Source organism: Coenobita brevimanus, chromosome 115, assembly GCF_032717465.1.
Source record: "Coenobita brevimanus isolate Jiangsu-jjx chromosome 115, ASM3271746v2, whole genome shotgun sequence".
NCBI lineage: Eukaryota > Metazoa > Arthropoda > Malacostraca > Decapoda > Coenobitidae > Coenobita > Coenobita brevimanus.
Genome location: NC_137068.1, coordinates 2,767,501 through 2,787,760, shown reverse-complemented (window position 1 = coordinate 2,787,760; position 20,260 = coordinate 2,767,501). Strand labels below are relative to the sequence as shown.

Below are 20,260 nucleotides of genomic sequence, written 5' to 3'. Positions count from 1 at the left end.
TCATAATCTACCTTGCTTTCATCGTCATCATCATTAAATGAAATTAATGCAAAATTGATCATGTCCCTGCTTGTATATAGTCATAAATTTGATGTCATTGTATTCCATATGCAGTATGTAAAATTATGATGATTTCATGCACATCTGAAAGTATGAAAACAGGTACACTAAATCTTTGTCGAAAGTACAGATTCAGAATTAATATAAGCAGCCAGTACATTATGTTGTGATGTTGGAGGGATGAAGAGAATAAAAATTCATAATTATACACTGTTATCATGTATCTAGTAGTAGGTTTTTTCTTGATTACATCATGATGTTTGATTATTTAGTTCATTCTAGTAAGTGAATTGTATTGAAAGTGTAGCATCATTGACATATATTGTATACAGTATGCATGAGTCAGTAACAGTGGCCATTAGTATCACATTTTATTCATGAGTATTATGTTCAGTTTATCCATATGAATTTGATAATTATCATCATCATTTCAGGCAAGTACTGAGGGAACACAACACACTGAACACTTTGTTGGGTCAGTTGCGTTCACCAAGCCTCACCGTGGTCAGCAATGCCTGTGGAACACTGTGGAATCTATCTGCACGTTGTTCCGAGGACCAACGTATGCTTTGGGAGTTGGGCGCTGTTCCCATGCTACGTTCACTCATCAACTCCAAACACAAGATGATCTCTATGGGTTCCAGTGCAGCCCTGAAAAATCTCCTTCAAGCAAGACCTGAGGGTATGTCACTGACGGATCCCCGGCATGGCATGGGATTGCCTTCTCTTCAAGCACGCAAACAGAAAGCCCTAGAGCAAGAGCTTGATCCCTCCTTGTCAGAAACCTGTGATAACATTGAAACATCTCCACGTTCATCCCCAACGCACCCGCAAGGCAGCGACCCACACTTCTATGGGCAGCCAGATGCCTCACAGTATTACCCTGGCACTAGACCCATGTTCCATTCCCTAGGAGCACAGTACAACAATGTGCTAAGGTCAGAGAGTAGAGATTCAATAGCATCAACTCATTCTGACAACTCACATGATCGAATGCGGCAGATACTCATGCGGCATCACCAAAATCAGACTGGACGAGAGGCTGTCGGAGAAAATGGTAGGCCCATGGATTTATCACTAAGATCGATGGCACCTCCCTCTCACTGTGTGCCAGATATAGCCCATATGAGTCAGGATGAGATTCAGAGGCACTTGGACTCAAAAGAATTCAATGGAAGTGCAGATGAAATATTTGCCTCTCGTGTCAGGAACATGAAGGATGTTTACAATAACCAGTCAGGTGAATCTTATGATGGCAGCAATCGTAATGCAACATTCCACCCACCTCAGCCCCCATTTAGTCCCCGACGTCGGCCATCAGCTACAAGTGACGAAGAGCGGAATGGAAGGAACTTTGTTAATGGCAAGCAACAACAGCAGCAGCAGCCGCACAGTGAGGCCCATTACAGCTACTACAGCAAATATGTCAACTACAGTCGAAACTTGGCTGAGGTTGATATAGAGAATGAAAGTCCTCCAGAGGAAGTACTTAACTATAGCATCAGCCGTAGCTCAGGGACATCAGTCAAGACCCCAACCAATGAATCCATGGCCAGCATGACCAAGAGTGGGGAAAGGCCAGTACCTCAGATTGACAATTATGTGGTGGACCGAAGAGAAACAAGAAAAGCAGAGACCCACACGGAAGCCAAGAGAGATCACGAAGACTTCACCAGCTATGCAGAAACTGACCTCGATCAGCCTACCAACTTTAGTTTGAGGTACAGTAATGCATGGCTTTTTTATTTTTTCCTATTTCTCTTTTTATTTTCGACTTAATTTTGCCTTTTTATTATTTTACTGACGTGATTACCAAAATATTTGTTTTGAAAGTTGCTCATATATTTTTGAATAATTGAAACAGATTTTCTGTATAATGGGTTGCATTCACTCTATTCACTTGACTAACTCATAAATGTTTAAAAATCTGCATCTGAAATGAATAAGGAATTTGCCTTAAAAGGTGTGTGTGTAAGAGACTATGTAATAATACATTACACTCTTCAATCCAATGGCCTGTTATATATGTGTTTACTCGCTGCCACGAAATTATTTTATTTAGCAAAGGAGAGACTTTGTGAGCTGGAAGGATTACATAGAGCTTCTGTTAACCCTCACAGCCCAGGATCTTCTTTTAACCTTATTCTTATCATCAGAGTCATGCACAGAATTTGGGGGGCAGGGGTCTACTTAGAAAAAAAAGGGGAGCACCACACCCTCTGTAGGTTACTAATAGAGAGAGAGAGAGAGAGAGAGAGTCTAAGAGGACACTTTGTAATCAGCAGGACAAAGGGGACAGGGGCTCTAGCTCATTTGATTCATAATTTTGCACACCCGTTTGTCATGGAGTTTTAGTGCCTACTCTACCATGTGGATGTGAGACCGTGGTGTCTCTTGAAAATTAAAATACGCTGGAAGACCAGTTGAGATGGGGCTATTGAGGAATATGTGTGTGGAGAGTGAAAAGGATAAGTGATTTGTAAAAGATGCAGAATAAGGAAGCTTGTGGACACCAGAGTTGAAGAGTGTGCATAGACGGAATGGTCATGTGGAAGGAATGGGTGTGAATAGTGATCAAAAGGTTTATACGAGTAAAGTTGAAAGTGGGAGGAAGTTTTGTAGGCCAAGGAGAAGGTGGACAGATAAGGGAAATGTGAGTGTGAGAAATATAAGTATGGAAGGTGATGAGACTAGAGAACTGAGAAGGGACTGAACTAACTGAATGAGTTTTGTGCAGAGGAGTGTATAGCTATGGTTTGGCACCCCATTTAAAGTAAGAGTCGCCAAATTAGCTCCGTCGGATAGGTCAATATGAAGCTACATGTGGAACAAGTCTAAATGTATCAGGTTGTGAATGGTGAGTGAGTAGGAGTGGGGCTCATTCAGTTGGGCAAACTGTGGTTGGTATTTCAGTTTGTCAGGTTTTTCTCTGACTCTGTGGAGCCCTCATCCCACCCTAAGGTAGGAAAGGAGGTCTAGATGATGATGATGATAATGATGATGAAGATGATGATAATGATGATGATGAGGAGGAGGAGGGGGAGGAGGTTTTGGATTAGGAGGAGGGGAAGGAAAGCTTTAGAAATGGAGGGGTTAGTTATAGCATCAATAAACCCTTTATGTAAGAGATGCCATTCCAGAGTTGACTAAATTTTGCTTGATAATAGTGAGAGTAAGCTAAAAGGACATCAGCTGAAATCATGAGGTGGTGGAACTCTCTCTCCTAAGCTGAATATAATTGTCTGGTGGCGGTAAGAGTAACGGAACTATACATCATTGGATTGAAAAGGTTAATCATTAGGCCAACTACTCACCATTGACCTTGGAACAGTATGCTATTGGGCCAGTCCCTCGTGTTGGTGGAGTTACCCGAAGCTGAACAGTAAACAAGCCGGGCAGCGGTACAAGGCAGGCACGTCAACTTAGAGATGCAGAAACCCCGTCTTTAACATCCCCTTAAAGAGGCTGAAACATCATCCTTAATGGCGCAAATCTCAATTGTTGAAAGACTAAAGCCAAGTACCCACACTCGTCAGTGGTTTGTTACTACTGTACTATGATCCGCACGTAACTAGACTTGGCCTCTAACGTGTGAGCTTGGTGCTAGGTGGTGTATTTTGAACAGCTTGGCCAACGCTGACTTAATTAGGCTGCTTTTGTCGTGGTCCTTGAGACATGCTGACCTCTGAAGGTTTTTTAACATTAATATCCTTGTACTGTACATTTTTTTCCTTGTCACATATATTTGGCAATGACTAAAGTACACTGTGAAATTATTTAGTGATTATTGAAAAACAGTCTTCATAATGTCTGTGCTTCAGGTGTGCCAGTTTTATCCCTGTCATTTTTATCTTACTGATACCTCAGACATAACTGAGTAAAACTGTATACAGAATTGCATAAGAATACTTAGTACTGTACATTACAAACAGTACGCAGTCAAAGACGACATTATGTAATGTAGTTTATATTCAACTCTGATTCAGTGTGTGCAGTAGTTTGCTAATGAGCCAGAATTTACAAGAATTTTAAAATTATCTAATAATAAATCAGATGAAATATTAATTACTTTGCATTTGCATTAAGGCAAGGCCCAATACACATAGTTAAATTATTTAAATAAAAGAAATCCAAAACATTTAAAAATACTTAATACTTTCATTGATAATATATTGATAAGGACATTATGGTAGAAATTTTGTGTGAAAAAACACTTGAATAGAATAGAATTGATAAAAAAGTACATTTTTTCATGTTTTTATTGTTTTGCAGCTCTCCTACTTTAGAAGAATAGTTTTCACTTGATGTTTTTCTTCTGGTTTATGTTGTGCTAAACTGTACAGCAATTTTGCAGTACATTATTGCTGAATCACGTTTAGCTGTCTGATTATGTAGATTTAAATTGTAATAGCTATGCATTGCCAGGGTGTACATTCATCTTATACATTAATTTCAGAGGGTAAATCCGAGTAGGCTACCTTGAATTTTAACATTAGTTTTGGTTTTACCGATAGTTAGAGTACTTTGTATTTGAATAAATTTATAGATGAAAGTGTATCAGAGGTTTGAACATTAGACTGACAATACAGTATATAATATTATAAAGAATTGTCTTGGGTTTTGCATGCTGTTTATATGACCCCATTTAATCTGTTTTGTCTGTTAGAATGTTCACAGGCGCTATACCCCCTCCAAGCAACTTGCCTTTAAGCCCTGCCCCCTTACCCACTACCCAGAGACTTGAGGCCATGACTTCAGGAAGGGGGTGGGGCTTAATTGACAGGTTACATGAAGGCGGGTATAGTTTCATGTCTCCTTTTCATTTTAAGCCAGTTTCTTTCATTCTTGTGTATAATATTTCCATTTTTCTTTTTTTTTTTTTTTAATTGTTGTATGCAGTATTTTGATTTCGTTCTTGGATAATATTACTTTCTGGAATTATTTTCCTGTACTTCAAAGCTATATTTATTAGTTCCAAACTCTTCATCTCGAGTACAAGGTTTATATTTTATTCTTGCTCTCTCCAGATTACTTTGTTGTGAATTGGAGAGATTTTTCAAACTGCCGGGTTTAGATATGGCCCTCAGTAACCCCTTCAGTATGAGAGGTCTTCCCTGAGTTGAATCTAGTCACCTGGAGATAATAAGAATAAACTACCATAATATGCCTTAATGGAGGAGTTAATTTCTCAAGGTAATTTCCCTTATCCTTCCCTCCATGACAGATACTCAGAGGAACGAGATAGTGATGAAGCTGCCTTGTACCGCCGCCCGCCTAAACCCCCCCACCAAGAGCCTGGAACCCACCCATTCTTCGAGCCCTCCATACATGATGATTCGGTCAAAACATACTGCACGGAAGGCACCCCATACGAGACACCGTACAACTTCTCTACAGCAACTTCCATGACAGACTTGAGGGAGTCGAAGGATGGAGAGAGGGAGGGCTCTGCTGGACCATCTGCCAGTGAGGTAAAATGGCGGAGGTGTTTTACTCTTTTAGCGAGATACAGCGTTAGCTACTTACCCTTTAGCGATATACAGTGTTAGTTACGTACCCTTTAGCGATATGCAGTGTTAGTTACTTACCTTTTAGTAAGATACGGAAGTTTAGTAGGCAAGGAAATTGACAGGAGTTGGTTGAATGAGGTATGTATGGTGAAACACATGATGTGGTATTGGCACCCTTTTTTTCAGCCTAATACTTGGTGAATTGGCTCTGTATGGCAGGTGTATGTGAAGTACCGATATATGTATAAAGAAAAAATACTCCCCAAAAATATCTGTTGATGGTTAGGCATGTGAGGTGGAGCCAGGATTCTTGGGGCTTAATTAGCTAATATGTGTATGACTGGGATGTCTTTGGGCATGGTGTTGATTTTCCAGTTTTATATTTTCTCCTCCCTTCGTTCTGTATCCTAGGTCACCCCATCAATATGCGTGAAAAAAGGGTGAGATTGATGATGATGATGATGATGATGATGGTGATGATAATATTTAACTCCCGGAATAATATACAGTATTTAAGCTCAGTAGATTTTGTTATTAGTGGTAGGTGGGGGCACTCACCATCCACTCACTCGATGTAGAGCTGCTTTTGATGTCTGCCCTTTCCTCTCTTCCTTCCCTCCTCTTCTGTCTTTTCTTTCCTTCTTTCCTTGTCCTTCTGCCTATGGGTGACTTAACACTCCCTCTTCTGTCTCTCTTTCCTTCATTCTTTCATCTTCCTTCTGCCTTTGGGTGACTCTGCACTGAGTGACAAGCCAAATGGTTTCCTGTACACCAGGAAACCATTTACCATGCTGGGTGGTAACCATATAACCAGTTTATGGCACCTGGTGGTTTAGTGGGTAATTAAGGCACTCCAGTCGGATTGAGTCTGTACAGGTTTATATCCAAGGGGTGGTTGGGGTTTATTGCTCATGTAATGCCACTTGGCAATGAGTGAGGCTGTTCACTCTCATCTTAAATGTCAGGACCGAATTGCCTGGCCCCGGGCTCCTGCACTCCTCATGGGGCAGCATAGGATTGGATGATGGATGGATGGATGGAGATTTTATTATTTATGAGGGCAGTAAGATTGTAGCTCAAACTGAAAAGGTCATAGAACTGTGTTGAGAAGTTCGTCAAACCTTTTATAGGGAGAGTCACACTTTTTTTTTCCATGATGAATGTTTGGTTAGTGTATGGGGAAGGGACAATTTTATTCACCTGCAGGAGACTCCCTCTTTGTAAGTGAGTCATTTGTTTAATACAGTATTATAATATCATATAGCTTATACTGTAGTTAAGCTTTCAGAATTCATATGTCACCCTGCTTGAATAATAACTCTCACATAGTCCCTCAGTATATGGTAGAAAGCTGATAGCGAATTCAAAGACAATTCCAGAAAGATTTAATATGCCAGTGCCCCCAGTTCCTCACTGTTTATAAATTCGACTTTTGTTGAACCAGAAAAAGAAGAAGCAGGACGTCAAACCAGAAGTCCGTGAACCAAGCCCCACAGAGACAACCGATGATGCGCAAGACACCCTGGAGCCGCTCCCCTCTGGCCCGGCTCCGGCTACAGGCAGCAAGAGTGGCCTGAGCTCTGGACTTATGACCCCTGACAAGCCTGTGACGTACTGTGTTGAGGGCACCCCAGTCTGCCTTTCTCGTTTCTCCTCAGTCTCATCTCTCGCAAGTGGAGAGATCAATGCTAATAATGAAAGGTGGGTCTTGGGTGCATGAAAAGGTGATACAGTACAAGGAAAGTTGAGAGGCTAGGGAATTGCTGTGGGATCTGTTATTTAATGGTCTAAATAATCATTGTTTGTGGACTACAGTAACTTAACCTTTGACCCCTACTCCATGAAGAGGGTAATATGTTTCTGATTATTGACATATCTTAATCAGAGGTAAAGCCAGCATGCTCGTCTTTGCAGAGATGTGGAACACAAGCCAGTGCAGTCAGAGAGAGAGAAGAAGGAGACTGAGGAGGAAGAATTGGACCAAGTTGGTGAACTAGAGGAAATCACCCAGGATGGCACTCATACACCATCCTCCCAGCAACTTGAGAGAGCAGAAGGTATGGATTACTAGAAATTACCAGATGTAACCAGGTACTTTGTTAAGAGCAGCTCCCCTTCATAACACCTGTGATGATGAAAGCAGTTTTGTTGCTGTTAATGTACTTTGTGGGAGAGGAGAGTTTCTACATAGAACTTCCTTTTCTTTTGGTTTGCATCCAAAAATAATGAAGAAATTATACTTCTACCATTGTGTGAAATTCAAGCAGAGTTAGAGTGCTGATGCTGATACTGGTTTATCCCCAGTTGTTAGGGTGCACATCCCAAAATTAAATTTACCCTTTCTCGTCTCATAGCCTTTTTGGTATTGAAAGAAAGTACTGTGCGGTATTGTGTTGTCCATTACCTATTACAGTAGTTTGTTTGAATGAATAAAGTTATTTGCATTTTTTGTATTATTATTATTATTTTTTTTTTTTAAAGAAAAATTTTGGGTTTCTTCCAGTCTCATTTGAATTTGTCTTTCTTTATATATTAGCATATGATTGTACTGGCATTGTAATATGTACTAGAAACTGCAGCGTGTGAAGAATTGTTCACTGTGCAGTAAAATTTGGGGTAGATTGGTGATAGGTCAGTCACTTTGGGTGCAAGGAGCTGAAACTGGAATGTATAGCAACCAACAGTTTTTAATTTTGTCTTGATAGGGCTTGAAAGACATTGTACATTGATTATGTTATAGTCCTTCCACCTTAATGTGATTCTTTGCAGCATATTTCTTGTAGTTCAGTGGCAGAAAAAGAGAATGCAACAGCTCTTACATCCTTTCCCTAGTACTTCTTCCTGACTAGCATCAAATTGTAGTATTAATCTATTGTTACAACTCAGAATTCAAGAGGGAGAGATGGCAATTTTTGGTCAAGTTTAATTAAAAAAAAAGAGTACAGTACTTGTTATATGTTTATTTTTGAGTAATGTATAAGGCAGTTCTTCAGTCTGTTTATGATATTTCTGTCCCTTCCCAGGTAAGAGCGTACATTATGAAGAGACTCCACTGATGTTCTCCAGAGCCACTTCCGTATCCTCGTTAAGCAGCTTTGAGGTCCAGTCCATCCATGATGACAGAAGCTCAGTTGTCTCGGACTTTAGGTAGGGATAAAAATTGTTTCATTTTGGAATTAGCTCCAGCTCCTGGAGTGTAATGTTTAGTATCCTTGTTGAGTATGTTGTAATAGAAACTGATTTAAAAGTTTACACTACCATGATTATTATGCTCAAGTCCTGATTCAGAGCCCTGCAGATTGGAAAGTAAATACAACATGCCATAATCACTAAGCAACTGTGGCCCTGACCTGTATTGTTTATGTAATAATAATCTTAGGTACAGTGCTGTTGATGGTACCTGGTTCCTTGATGCCTATTTAATGTTTGCTGACCAGGTGGACAAATGCAGTACTATGGAAGAAAGTAATTTCCTGTGTGCATTGAGTTCAGTCCTGAAAAAAAAAAGGCAACTGAAATATTTTAAAGCACATAATACTGCTGTGGGTGTCCAGTGTACTAAATCAGTCACTTGCAGTACCTTAATTTTTTTTGTACTGCAATAGCTGAGTTCTAGGATCCTAGGTCTTGCAAGAGGTACTGTAGATTAAACCCTTTTTCACTTGCTTTCATTTTGCCCCTGACAGTCGATTCACCAGTGGTGCTATCTCTCCAAGTGATCTACCTGACTCACCAAACCACACAGTCCCCCCCAGCCCCAAGCGTTCCCGCCCACCCTCACAACCTCTCAAGACACCACCCACGCAGAGTAAGTCACCTGTAGTGTTGTGGTGCTTTTGCTTTTCAGGGAATATCGTTTCATTTTCTTTCATTTATATAGGCTCCAGCATAATTGCATGCATTGGCCTCAGTCACTTAATGGCGGCTATCCATGCTGTTCAGTCTCGGAAGTCTCCCACATCTCTTATCCCTGAGGTCACACTTTATGACCTCGTCCCAGGTCTTTTTCAGCGTGCCTCTTGAAACCCTGTCCCCAGCATTGACACTTCTCACTTTGATTTAGCACATCACAAATTAATGTGTATTTCGTGTTGTTGTGTTACCTTTAGATAACTTTATTCAGCTGATGAGAGACTTTTGGAACTGGAAGGATTTCTTCATTAATTTTTGTAATGGTTAGTTCTCTTACGCTACACAAAACCACCTGATAGCAGAAGAAAATAAGTGACCAAAAGGTACCTTCTGTGGATGCATCAGTTCTATTGTACTCAGTCAACCACTAGATTTTTTTTTTTTCCCTCTAGGTTTTGGAAGTTCTAGTAGTCAGTGGGTTGAAATCTCTCGTCATCAGTCACTGGAGTACTAGAAGTCTCCACAGCTGAATAAAATAATTTAGATTCAGCCTTAATAATATGGCCAAGTTTTCCCATGCAGGCAAAAGGATCAGTAGCTCAGTTGACTTTAATATTGTGATGGTATAGGTGGTAGACTGGGTTTAGTTAATCCAAAATATGAATGGCAGTCTTAATTGGATAAGGAAAGAATATGTTAGAATTTCATTTAAAGCCTTTTATCAGAAAAACATTGTTGGACTAGTTTTTGTGAATGAACTGATAAGCTAGTTTATACATTTTTTTTGTATCAGTGATAAGAAGTTATGTACAGCTAATTAACATGAAGTTTTATACAATAAGCTTTTTTTTATTTCAAGAACAGCACTGAGAAAAAGTTGAATTTTGATTTATTTTATCTTTTTTTTTAAAGTTTTGTCTCATTGTTTTTGCATTTTCCTCAGTAATATGTGTATTATACAATGGTCTGTTCATAGCAGATTCACAGTGATGTCTTTCTTAAACTATTCATGCTAATGTCAGATTACTTTATTCAGATTGAGAGTGGCTTTTTGGGTAAAATTGCTAGAAGACTGCAAGAATAAAATGAAAATTGCATCATCAGCTTGAAGGGGCTGCAGAAGAAAAATGCATAATCAGGTTGAAGGGGTTACAAAAGCTACTGCATATCACTGACCTTTCCCCTGTCCTGTCTTTGAGGCTCCTCATTATAAAGATAGTTCTGTTATCTAATCAATGATCTCTCCTGTCTAAAACGTAAAACATAAACTCCTCTTTTTCCTGATAGGTGTGCGGGGGAGTACGGGTGTGTTCAGTGAGGCCCCAAGAGCATTTGTCGAGGAGGGAACCCCTGTTGAGTTCTCCCGTGCCACCTCTCTCTCATCACTCACTATTGATGATGAGTTGATTGTTGATGATGGTGTGCCAAGGGTAAGTTGCTGTTTGATTCAACTGTGTGTATATTGTGATGTGTGCAAAATTTTCTAGCAGCTGTTGGGAAGTAATTAGCAGGTTTGGACAATTTATTTAGCTTTCATTCCATATAAACCAGTAGCTGTACTGTGGCCAACCTAAATATTGGGTTTCTATAGGAGGAAGTATAGTGCCATTTAATTATTTTTTATTTGAAACTAAAACTGATGTGGCCTGTAAGGTTCAGGTTCCTGGGAAAGGTTGAGTTTATGGATCATTTAATGCTGCTCAGTGATGAATGACTGATCACCGTTGTCTTAAAAGGGTGGACTGTATAGCATAGATCTGGGCCCCTATACTCATGACAGGGTTACAAAGGATTGAATAATGAGGTGTTAGATGGAATGATGAATAAAGAAGTAAAACAGAAAATATCTAATCATTTTTATCTTCTGTTTTTGACTCAAGCTAATTTTCCCACTCAGGATCGGCTTCGAGGGGATGGGAAAGACAGCAGTGAAGCTACGGGTAGTGAAGCCTCACGCACAACTTCCCGTGGCTCACACCGAGGGCAGTCCTTAGTCCCACCCACTGCTCTGCCTAGAACACATACACAGGTAATCATTCATTGTGGATAATGTGGCTTATATGAGTATTTCCAGTTGTAAGCATAGCATAAACCCCTTTAAGCACTGTATTCTGAGCCTTTTTGTATCGTACCTTCACTCTTCATTAAGGATGAGATTCCCAGTGCTTTAAACCTTTCAGCTCTGAACTTAAGCTGTATGAAACTTTGTCTGCACCATGTAGGTTAAGCATAGTCAAAACCTAAAATGAATGCAGTGACTGTAGGCTTCAAATCTCTTCATCTCGTTGATACAGTTTTCCTTGGAGTGTTCATCCTTATGGAATATCATGGAAACATACACATGTGCAGGTCAAGATTTACAGCTGCATTATGATGTATCAGGACATTTATGTAAAGTTAAAATATTATACCAAAAATTCAGTACAGTTGCAGTAATTGAAATTTTAATTTAGTACATTACAGTATTACATTAGTATGCTTAGCCTAAGGATTTTTTTTTTTTTTTTTTTAAATTTCTTGATGACTTGTGTTTTATTTGGCTTAAGATGGACTTTTTGAAGTAGAGGTTGTTAATACTGTACAGCGTCTATAAGTCCTTTAAAATATGAGAGTCTTTCCTATACTGAAGAAAATTATCTGACAGCAGCAGGCGTGAACTAAAAAAAAAGGATGTCACATAGATTCATGTGGTTATAAAGAGACATTCGTTATCAATACTGTTCTTTCAGGAGACCAAGGAAGCAGAGGCAGAAGGAGAGCATTCCAAGGAGGACCAAACCACTGGACAGCGATCAAGGGAGCACTCTGGTCCGCGGTCAAGTGGACACACGGATTCAGAGAGCGAGGATCTTCTGGCTCAGTGTATCAGTTCCGGCATGCCTGATTCATCGTGAGTACTGCTTGTTTTGAGAAGGGAACATTTCAACACCCACGCACCCACAGCACATAAAGGTCTTATATATCAGGGTTTTGTTCCAGAATACACTATCACAACTTTTTTCATTTAACCAGTTCTGTGCTATAAATTGATGCTAGAAAGCATTGCCTTCATGTGGTGGCACTGATATAATTACGGGGCTCAACTGCCTAGTTATACAAACTTGTCATTTACTTCCCTATCCCGTGAAGCATATTCGGTGGACTGTGAGAGAAAGGGAACATAAGCCTGTAGTCCACTGGGTTCATATTCAGATGAGGCTGGGGTTGCAACTACCGTACTATTATCACTGCTAGTACTGTAAATCGGGGGAGATTGTCCCCAACTTACCTGAATATGAACTCAGTGGATTGCAGGCTGAAGTTGTCCTCGTTGGGTCCACCATCCCGCTTTTAAGAGACAGGGAGGAGTTAAGGGGCGACAGGGAGGAGTTAAGGGGCATTTGTACAATGGCAGAATATATTGGTGCCACCACGAGAAGGCGTCCCTCTCCAGAACCATGGAAGTACAGTTTTGTAGGTTGCAATGAAATCTTTAAACAGTCTTTTGTAAGTTACTGTGTATTTCATTGCATAAAAAAAAGACATAAAGAGAGACCACTTATAACAAGGATTTAAATATTCACTAAATGCACCTAATCCAAGTATGCCCAGTGATTTTGGACCAGCATGCAATAACTGTTGGTACCAAAATGATGGAAAAGAAAGTATGCAAGTGTGTCATGGGTGATGAAGTGTTCCATTCCAGTTACAGTATATGTGTACATTGCCCTATTAGCAAAATATATGAATATACCATCAAGTTTAGGGGAACTACTGTAAGGTAAGTGAAAATCCAGATTGTAAAACTTATGTGCAGGTACCTGGTGTGTTTTGATATTTAATTTAAAATGCAGTCGTGCTGCTGTGTGTTCTGCATTGTTATACCATTGAGTATCAATTATTTTTATCCATTTCTGCCAAACAGTAGTGATATAAGATTTTGTATTTTATCAGTACATCGTATTGCCATTTCCTCTGTTAACACAGATGTTTTGCATTAATTCGTACGGTAAGCAAAAGTATTTGAAAATGAACTTGGACCTTCCACAGCTGGACATCACCATAAAATAATGTGGATATTGGATTTGTATATGAAGTACAGGATATTAAAGCTGAAAAAAGTATGTGTAAATACATTTTCAAATGAGGCAGAGCTTGGGTGATACTTGAATAAGATTGCATAACAGATTTCCGTGGCCTTGTGCTGGATATCATAACTCCCTTAGGTGAGAAGACTGGGATGAGGATGATAGTGATAATGTTAACCCACTTTGATAGTACAGGTGTCAAGAGCTTGGTTAGTGCAGGTTATTGGAGCCTAACTGGGGATAAGTTTATAATCCAAACAACATCCTTCATTACGTATGGTATAAGAATATTCCTGCATCTTTTAAAACATGACTGGGAGAGTGAATGTGAGTGAGGTGGGGGAGAAATGACTGAGGATGAGAGTGATGAGTAATGTGGAAAGGTGTATGTGTGTTTGTTCATGGCTTGTCCCTCTGGCATTACAACATCTGAATATTGCTTAGTTTTTTTTTTTTTTTTTTTTTTTTTTGGTCATAAAAACAGTACAATATTAGCTTCTTCAGTGGGATGAGTTTTTTTTTTTTTTTTTAGACAGTGTTATTATGCTTAGAACAGAGGTTAGAATCTATATCTCAGATCCCATGGTTACGAGCGATCTTCCTTATTGCCCTCAGTCTGATGATCTATCTGTCTATCAGTAGCCAGACACCATAATCCCATAAGGGGTGGCCGTTTGTTGTCCTCTTTATTTTATTCATGTTCTCTCAAGATGATTTTACATAATTTAGGAGAGATTTTTCAAACTTTTGGAATTAGATATTACCATTATAGTCCGTTTACTGGAAAAGATCATTTTGAACTAAATAGACTCATCTGAAGGTAGCAGAAATAAATTAATAAAATACAGATTTGTTTTAAAGAAGTTAAGTTGAATAAAATCATTAGAAGGTAACAAGAGGAAATAAGATAAAAATCCCTAGGCTGATGAGTCAGTCTGGTTTTGTTTTTTAAGATGCTGATGCTCAAAGCATTATCATATTTATCTATGAAAACATTATCATCTTTTATCTATGAGTGCTATCAGTGGGTACATGGATACTAAGATGACCCTGTTAGGTAATTATAGTTTAGTAATTCAAACAGCCCAACAGGAGTTGCACAGTACGTATGAGGGAGGCGTTGTTTAGGTGATCAGAGAAGTTGCTTGTCCAAATAAATGAGTTTGATCCGAGGCTGGGACAGAGAACAGTGTGATTATTTGAATTTGTTAAAGCAAACTTTATTGATCTTTTCAAAGACCTACCAACATGTTATAAAAATACTTGTCATAATATCGTCACAAAATCTGAATGAGACTACCCGAGCATGCACTTTTTCGTACTGTACGTGATATGTACAGTGTGTATTAGAGCCAGAGTGGTGACATGGGGTGTGTAGTGTGTTGAAGGACTGCTTGACCTCAGAGAATGGGCCTTCCTTAGATTGATAAAGTAATGTACCCTCCTAAGATTGATAAAGTAATGTACCTTCCTAAGATTGATAAAATAATATTGTGATAGCAAGAATAAAACAGAATTATGTGTCATCATATTTAAGGGGTTCAGCTGCCTAGAAACACAGTAACATATGCAGTGGCATCTTGGAACCTGTTTGTCAGGTTGTGGTGCTGAATGACACTTAAGCTGCTCTCAAGTGTCAGAACTCCACCAGGTTGTTGTCTTGTTCATAATTAAACTGTGAACTCTGCTTCTAATGAGAGATGTATGTTAGTGAGAAGCTGTTTCTTCATTAACCTCTAAATTTCTGGTGTAGGTGAGGTGGAGGGAGGGAGAGGGAAGGGTAGACCGAGGATGAGGTGGAGGGATGGAGTTGAGAGGTATATGAGGGAGGGGGGGTGAGTTGGGGGGAGGGGAGTCAAATGGTGGGTGACAGAGTGACTTGGAGGCGTTTTGTCTGCGGCCACCCTTTGCGGGATTAGGGCGTCGGGCTATAGATAGAGATAGATAGATAGGTGCAGATTAGGTGACTTTCCTCCAACAGTATTAATTGCAAAGTTGATTAAAGTTGAAAGTAATGTAATAGTCATGTAATAACTCGTGCATATCTAGACACAAACCGTTGTAAATTAATTGACGGAAAAGTAGTTGTATTGCCATAGTATAGATTTCAGCTTATTGTCCAGAACCTCAGTGTTAATAATGTCACTTGAAGGATCGTGGTTGAATGATGGACTCTTTACTTTTGGGTGATAAGTTCTTCAGCCTTCCTCTCTTCATCTTCTTTTTTAATGAACTCAACCCACCCTCGAAATAATGTAAATGGAAATACGATTTGTGTAGGATGATGATGATGATGTGAGTGTTAATTTGATTCTTCATTGTTGTGGCAGAGCATAATTTTCAGTATTTAAAATTTCTCATCTAACACTCAGTACAAGACCCAACACTGAGGAGGAGTGAGTAGAAAATGAAGCCACAAATACAAGGTGGAACACTGTAATGATGATTGAGTGTCTGGCAGTAGATAGATAATTAGGTAGATGATTGGGGAGTGTGATTATAATTAGTAGAGTATTGATTGAAGTGCAGATTGGTTCATGCACGAGTGTTTGAGACTGGAAAAGTGATATTGAGATGTAAAAATACATTAGAGATATAGGATGTTAAGGGCTGGGGAAATCAGGAAACCAAGTAGGTTTTCTAAAACAGAATTGTCATAAATATAGTTATCCTTGTTATTATGCAGGTGATTACTACATACATACATACATACATACATACATACATACATACATACAAATACATTCAACATACATACATACCGGTATACATACATACGTATTTGAAAATGTTAATATACATCATCTAAAGGACTCCCTATAATGAGCTTTTCCATGCTATAGGTAAAATTTTTTATGAACGAAACCAGCTCATTACTTTTTTTTTCTTCTTTTTTTTTTTGGCGTGTGTGTAGTGTAAGTAACAAGGAACCAAAGGCTAAATCAGTCAGGTGAATTACTTACGTTAGTGCAACCAAATGTAGGCTTCTCTCTCCAGCACCTTTTAAAATTGAACTATCTTTAATGTACAAACTAACACTTTCTAATGCATAATAAACATATCTTGGAGTAAAACAGCCAATCTCATATTCATTGTATGGGAAACGTTTGGAGGTTGATGTTTTTAGCAATATTGTTCATAGAGAAGTGACAGAATATATATATGTAGATGATATTCTAGTGATAGCACCGTGTAGGTAAAATCTTTTTGTTCTTAAGGATAGGGTAGAGTAGAGGGGAGTATGCTTTTTTGCTGGAGAGAGAGGGAGAGGGAGAAGGAAGGAAGGAAGGAGGAAGGGGGAGAAAGTGGTAGAGAGAGGGGGGGAAAAGTGGAAAGCAACTTGACCAGAGATTATCATATCTAAATAAAACCCATATTAAAATTTACATATGGAAGAGGACCTGGGATGAATCTTGACATAAACTAACACTCAAGTCAGCCATTTCTTAAGTGAACCATCCAACCATCTCCTAACACAGAAATAAACCATCCAACCATCTCCTAACACAGAAATAAACCATCCAACCATCTCCTAACACAGAAATAAACCATCCAACCATCTCCTAACACAGAAATAAGTCATCCAACCATCTCCTGACAGAAATAAACCATCTAACCATCTCCTAACACAGAAATAAACCATCTAACCATCTCCTAACGCCAAAATAAACCATCCAACAATCTCCTAACACAGTAATAATCCATCCAGCCAGACATTCCTACCAACTCTCTTAACCATTCGTAACAACCATACAACCAACCCTCCAACCATCCTTAGCAACCAGACCAGTCATTCCCTAAACCACCTCTGACAACCAAACCATCCATTTCCTTAACCACCCATCTCTAACAGCCAAACCATCCATCTAACTCTTTCTACCAACCAAACAACCATCTCTCTAAACCATCCATAACCACCAAACCATCCATTCTCTTAACCATCCATCTCTAACAGCCAAACTATCCATCTAACTCTTTCTAACAACCAAACAACCAACTCTCTAAACCATCCATAACCACCAAACCATCCATTCTCTTAACCACCCATCTCTAACAACCAAACAAACAATCTAACCATCTGTAACACCCCAAACGAGGCATCCTAAAGGCTCTAGGTAATATTTCTAACCCGATACACTAACAACACGCCCTTTCTAAGCACATACAGGCTTGAGGACTTAGAAGATTAGTGTTCTAGGCCGCAGAGGGGGCATACCTCACGAGACTATGGGAGGCATGCTGAGAGGTGGCGTGTGTGTGTGTGTGTGTGTGAGAGAGAGAGAGAGAGAGAGAGAGAGAGAGAGAGAGGGAAGAGGTACTGTAATATGAGAGAATAGTAAGAGAAGAGAATGAGGGAGTGAGTGAAAGTGGGGGTGAAGGAATGAGAGAGAGAGAGAGACTTTAGATAGTGAAAAAATGAGATAGTGAGAGAGAGAAAAAGAGAAAGTGAGAGAGAGGAGAGTGACAGGTTGTGGGGGGGGGGTGAGTGAGGGAAGAGAGGGCGAAGTGCCAAGAAAAGAAGTGGTATTCCTGAGTAGACATGAAACACACACACACACACACACACACACACACACACACACACACACACACACACACACACACACAGGTAGGAAGGAAGGCAGACACAGACAAACAGACAGACATTCTCTCTCTCTCTCTCTCTCTCTCATACGTACACACAGTCACAGGAAATACCCTCCAGACATATTACCTGAGCGACACACACACACACACACACACACACACACACACACACACACACACACACACACACACACACACACACACACACACACACACACTGTTTCTAAGGCGAACTACGATATATATATATAGCTTGAGTTTGTAAGTTAAAAAACAAAAACAAAAAAGTATTGCTATGTTTATAAATCTGTCGTGGTGTGTGTTTGTTTGGGTGAGAGAGAGAGAGAGAGAGAGAGAGAGAGAGAGAGTGTGTGTGTGTGTGTGTGTGTGTGTGTGTGTGTGTGTGTGTGTGTTGTAAGTCATTATAAACAGATGAGCATATGGGAAATCTAAGGAAATTCCAATACTCTCTCTCTCTCTCTCTCTCTCTCTCTCTCTCTCTCTCTCTCTCAGTAAGGGGGATTTTTTCGTATATTTTCCTTATCTTTATCATACTTTCCTTCAATTTTTTTTTTTTTAGAGATGGAGTGAAGGGATTTTAAAATAGGGATTTAAAAATGGCGGATGGGGTGGGGATTTAAAAGTGGCGCATTGGTGGGGATTTAAATATGGCAAATGGGTGGGGATTTAAAAATGGCGGATGGGTGGGGATTTAAAAATGGCGGATGGGTGGGGATTTAAAAATGGCAGATGGGTGGGGATTTATAAATGGCGGATTGGTGGGGATTTAAAAATGGCTAATGGGGTGGGATTTTTGATGTCTGGTACAAAAAATTATGTATATAAATCCCATATAATTATTTGTTTTATTATGGAGAGTTTGGGAAGTGGTGTGGAGAGAGAGAGAGAGAGAGAGAGAGAGAGAGAGAGAGAGTACACTTTACTCCCCACACACTTCTTTCTGTCTGTCTGTCTATCTGTCTGTCTGTCTCTCTGTCCATTTGTATTTGTATGTCTGTGTCTGTCTGTATGTCATTCTGTGCCTGTCTGCCTACCTCTGTCTGTATGTCTGTCTGTCTACCGTGTCTGTCTATGTATCTATGTATGCCTGTCTGTCAGCCCATGTTTCTGTCTATCTGTCTATCTATCTACGGAAACAGGAGCCTGGGTATCGAAGGGTTAAGTTCTGTGGCAAGCGACTGTAAGATGTTTTAAGGTGGAAAGAGAGAGAGAGAGAGAGAGAGAGAGAGAGAGAGAGAGAGAGAGAGAGAGAGAGAGAGACTATTAATGGTGACCAGGGTGAGTTACGAGGAAGGACTGCTACTCTCTCTCTCTCTCTCTCTCTCTCTCTCTCTCTCTCTCTCTCTCTCGTACACACACGCACGCACACACACGCCCCCTCATCGTCTTCACACACACGCTCGCCTCCGTACGGTACACACACGCACGCACGCACTCCCAACATCACCGCCCCGTGTGTGTGCGTGTGTTTGTGTGCGTTTTTTTACCGTAGTGTTTAATCAGTGTACCGGAGAGTGATTAAAGAGAGTAAAGAGAGCAAGTAAAGAGAGTAAAGACAGTAAAGAGAGTAAGTAAAGAGTGAAGAGAGTAAGTGAAGGAAATGAATAAAAAGAGTAAGTAGAGAGAGTAAATAAGAAGTAAAGAGAATAAAGAGTAAAGAGAGTGAATGAAGAGAGTAAGTAAAGAGAGAAGAGTAAATTAAAGTCAGTAAAGAGTTATTAAAGAGAGAATAAAGAGAGTGAGATAATTGCTCTTTGTGTTGGCTATTTATTTGTGTTAAAAAATAAATGAAATCTTTAACGTGTAGCCCTGAAGGCGGGATTGACAGATACCGTAACGCCAGTCCCGTTGCGATTCATTCTTTATTTCATCGTTGCTCGTGTTGATTAACTATTTGTGTAAAAAATAAATCTTTATTGTGAGAGGCTTCAGTTGCGGATCTCAGGGCTTAGGTACGTAACGCCTTTTTCGTAGCGATTTATTTTTTTACGTCACGCTTCAATATCCCTCTTGTTGATATTGATAAAAATAATGTTAAAAATAATTATATAAACGGAAGGCAGTGATAAATATGTAAAATGAATAATAATAGTAATAATAATAATGATAATAATAATGATGATGATTACCACTACTACTGCTATTATTATTATTATTATTATT

General features: G+C 39.5%; 1 protein-coding gene across 1 annotated transcript in view; it reads left to right on the top strand.

The window, feature by feature from the left end:
* The window catches only part of LOC145418605 (uncharacterized), a 182,443-nt gene that overhangs the window by 125,277 nt on the left and 36,906 nt on the right, over positions 1–20,260 (top strand). Inside the window, exons 14-22 of the mRNA XM_080286973.1 lie at positions 495–1,781; positions 5,285–5,531; positions 7,015–7,271; positions 7,485–7,627; positions 8,594–8,717; positions 9,257–9,378; positions 10,710–10,852; positions 11,320–11,451; positions 12,152–12,312. Of these exons, the coding sequence (XP_080143099.1) occupies positions 495–1,781; positions 5,285–5,531; positions 7,015–7,271; positions 7,485–7,627; positions 8,594–8,717; positions 9,257–9,378; positions 10,710–10,852; positions 11,320–11,451; positions 12,152–12,312 (2,616 nt within the window). The remainder of the gene's footprint in view (positions 1–494; positions 1,782–5,284; positions 5,532–7,014; positions 7,272–7,484; positions 7,628–8,593; positions 8,718–9,256; positions 9,379–10,709; positions 10,853–11,319; positions 11,452–12,151; positions 12,313–20,260) is intronic.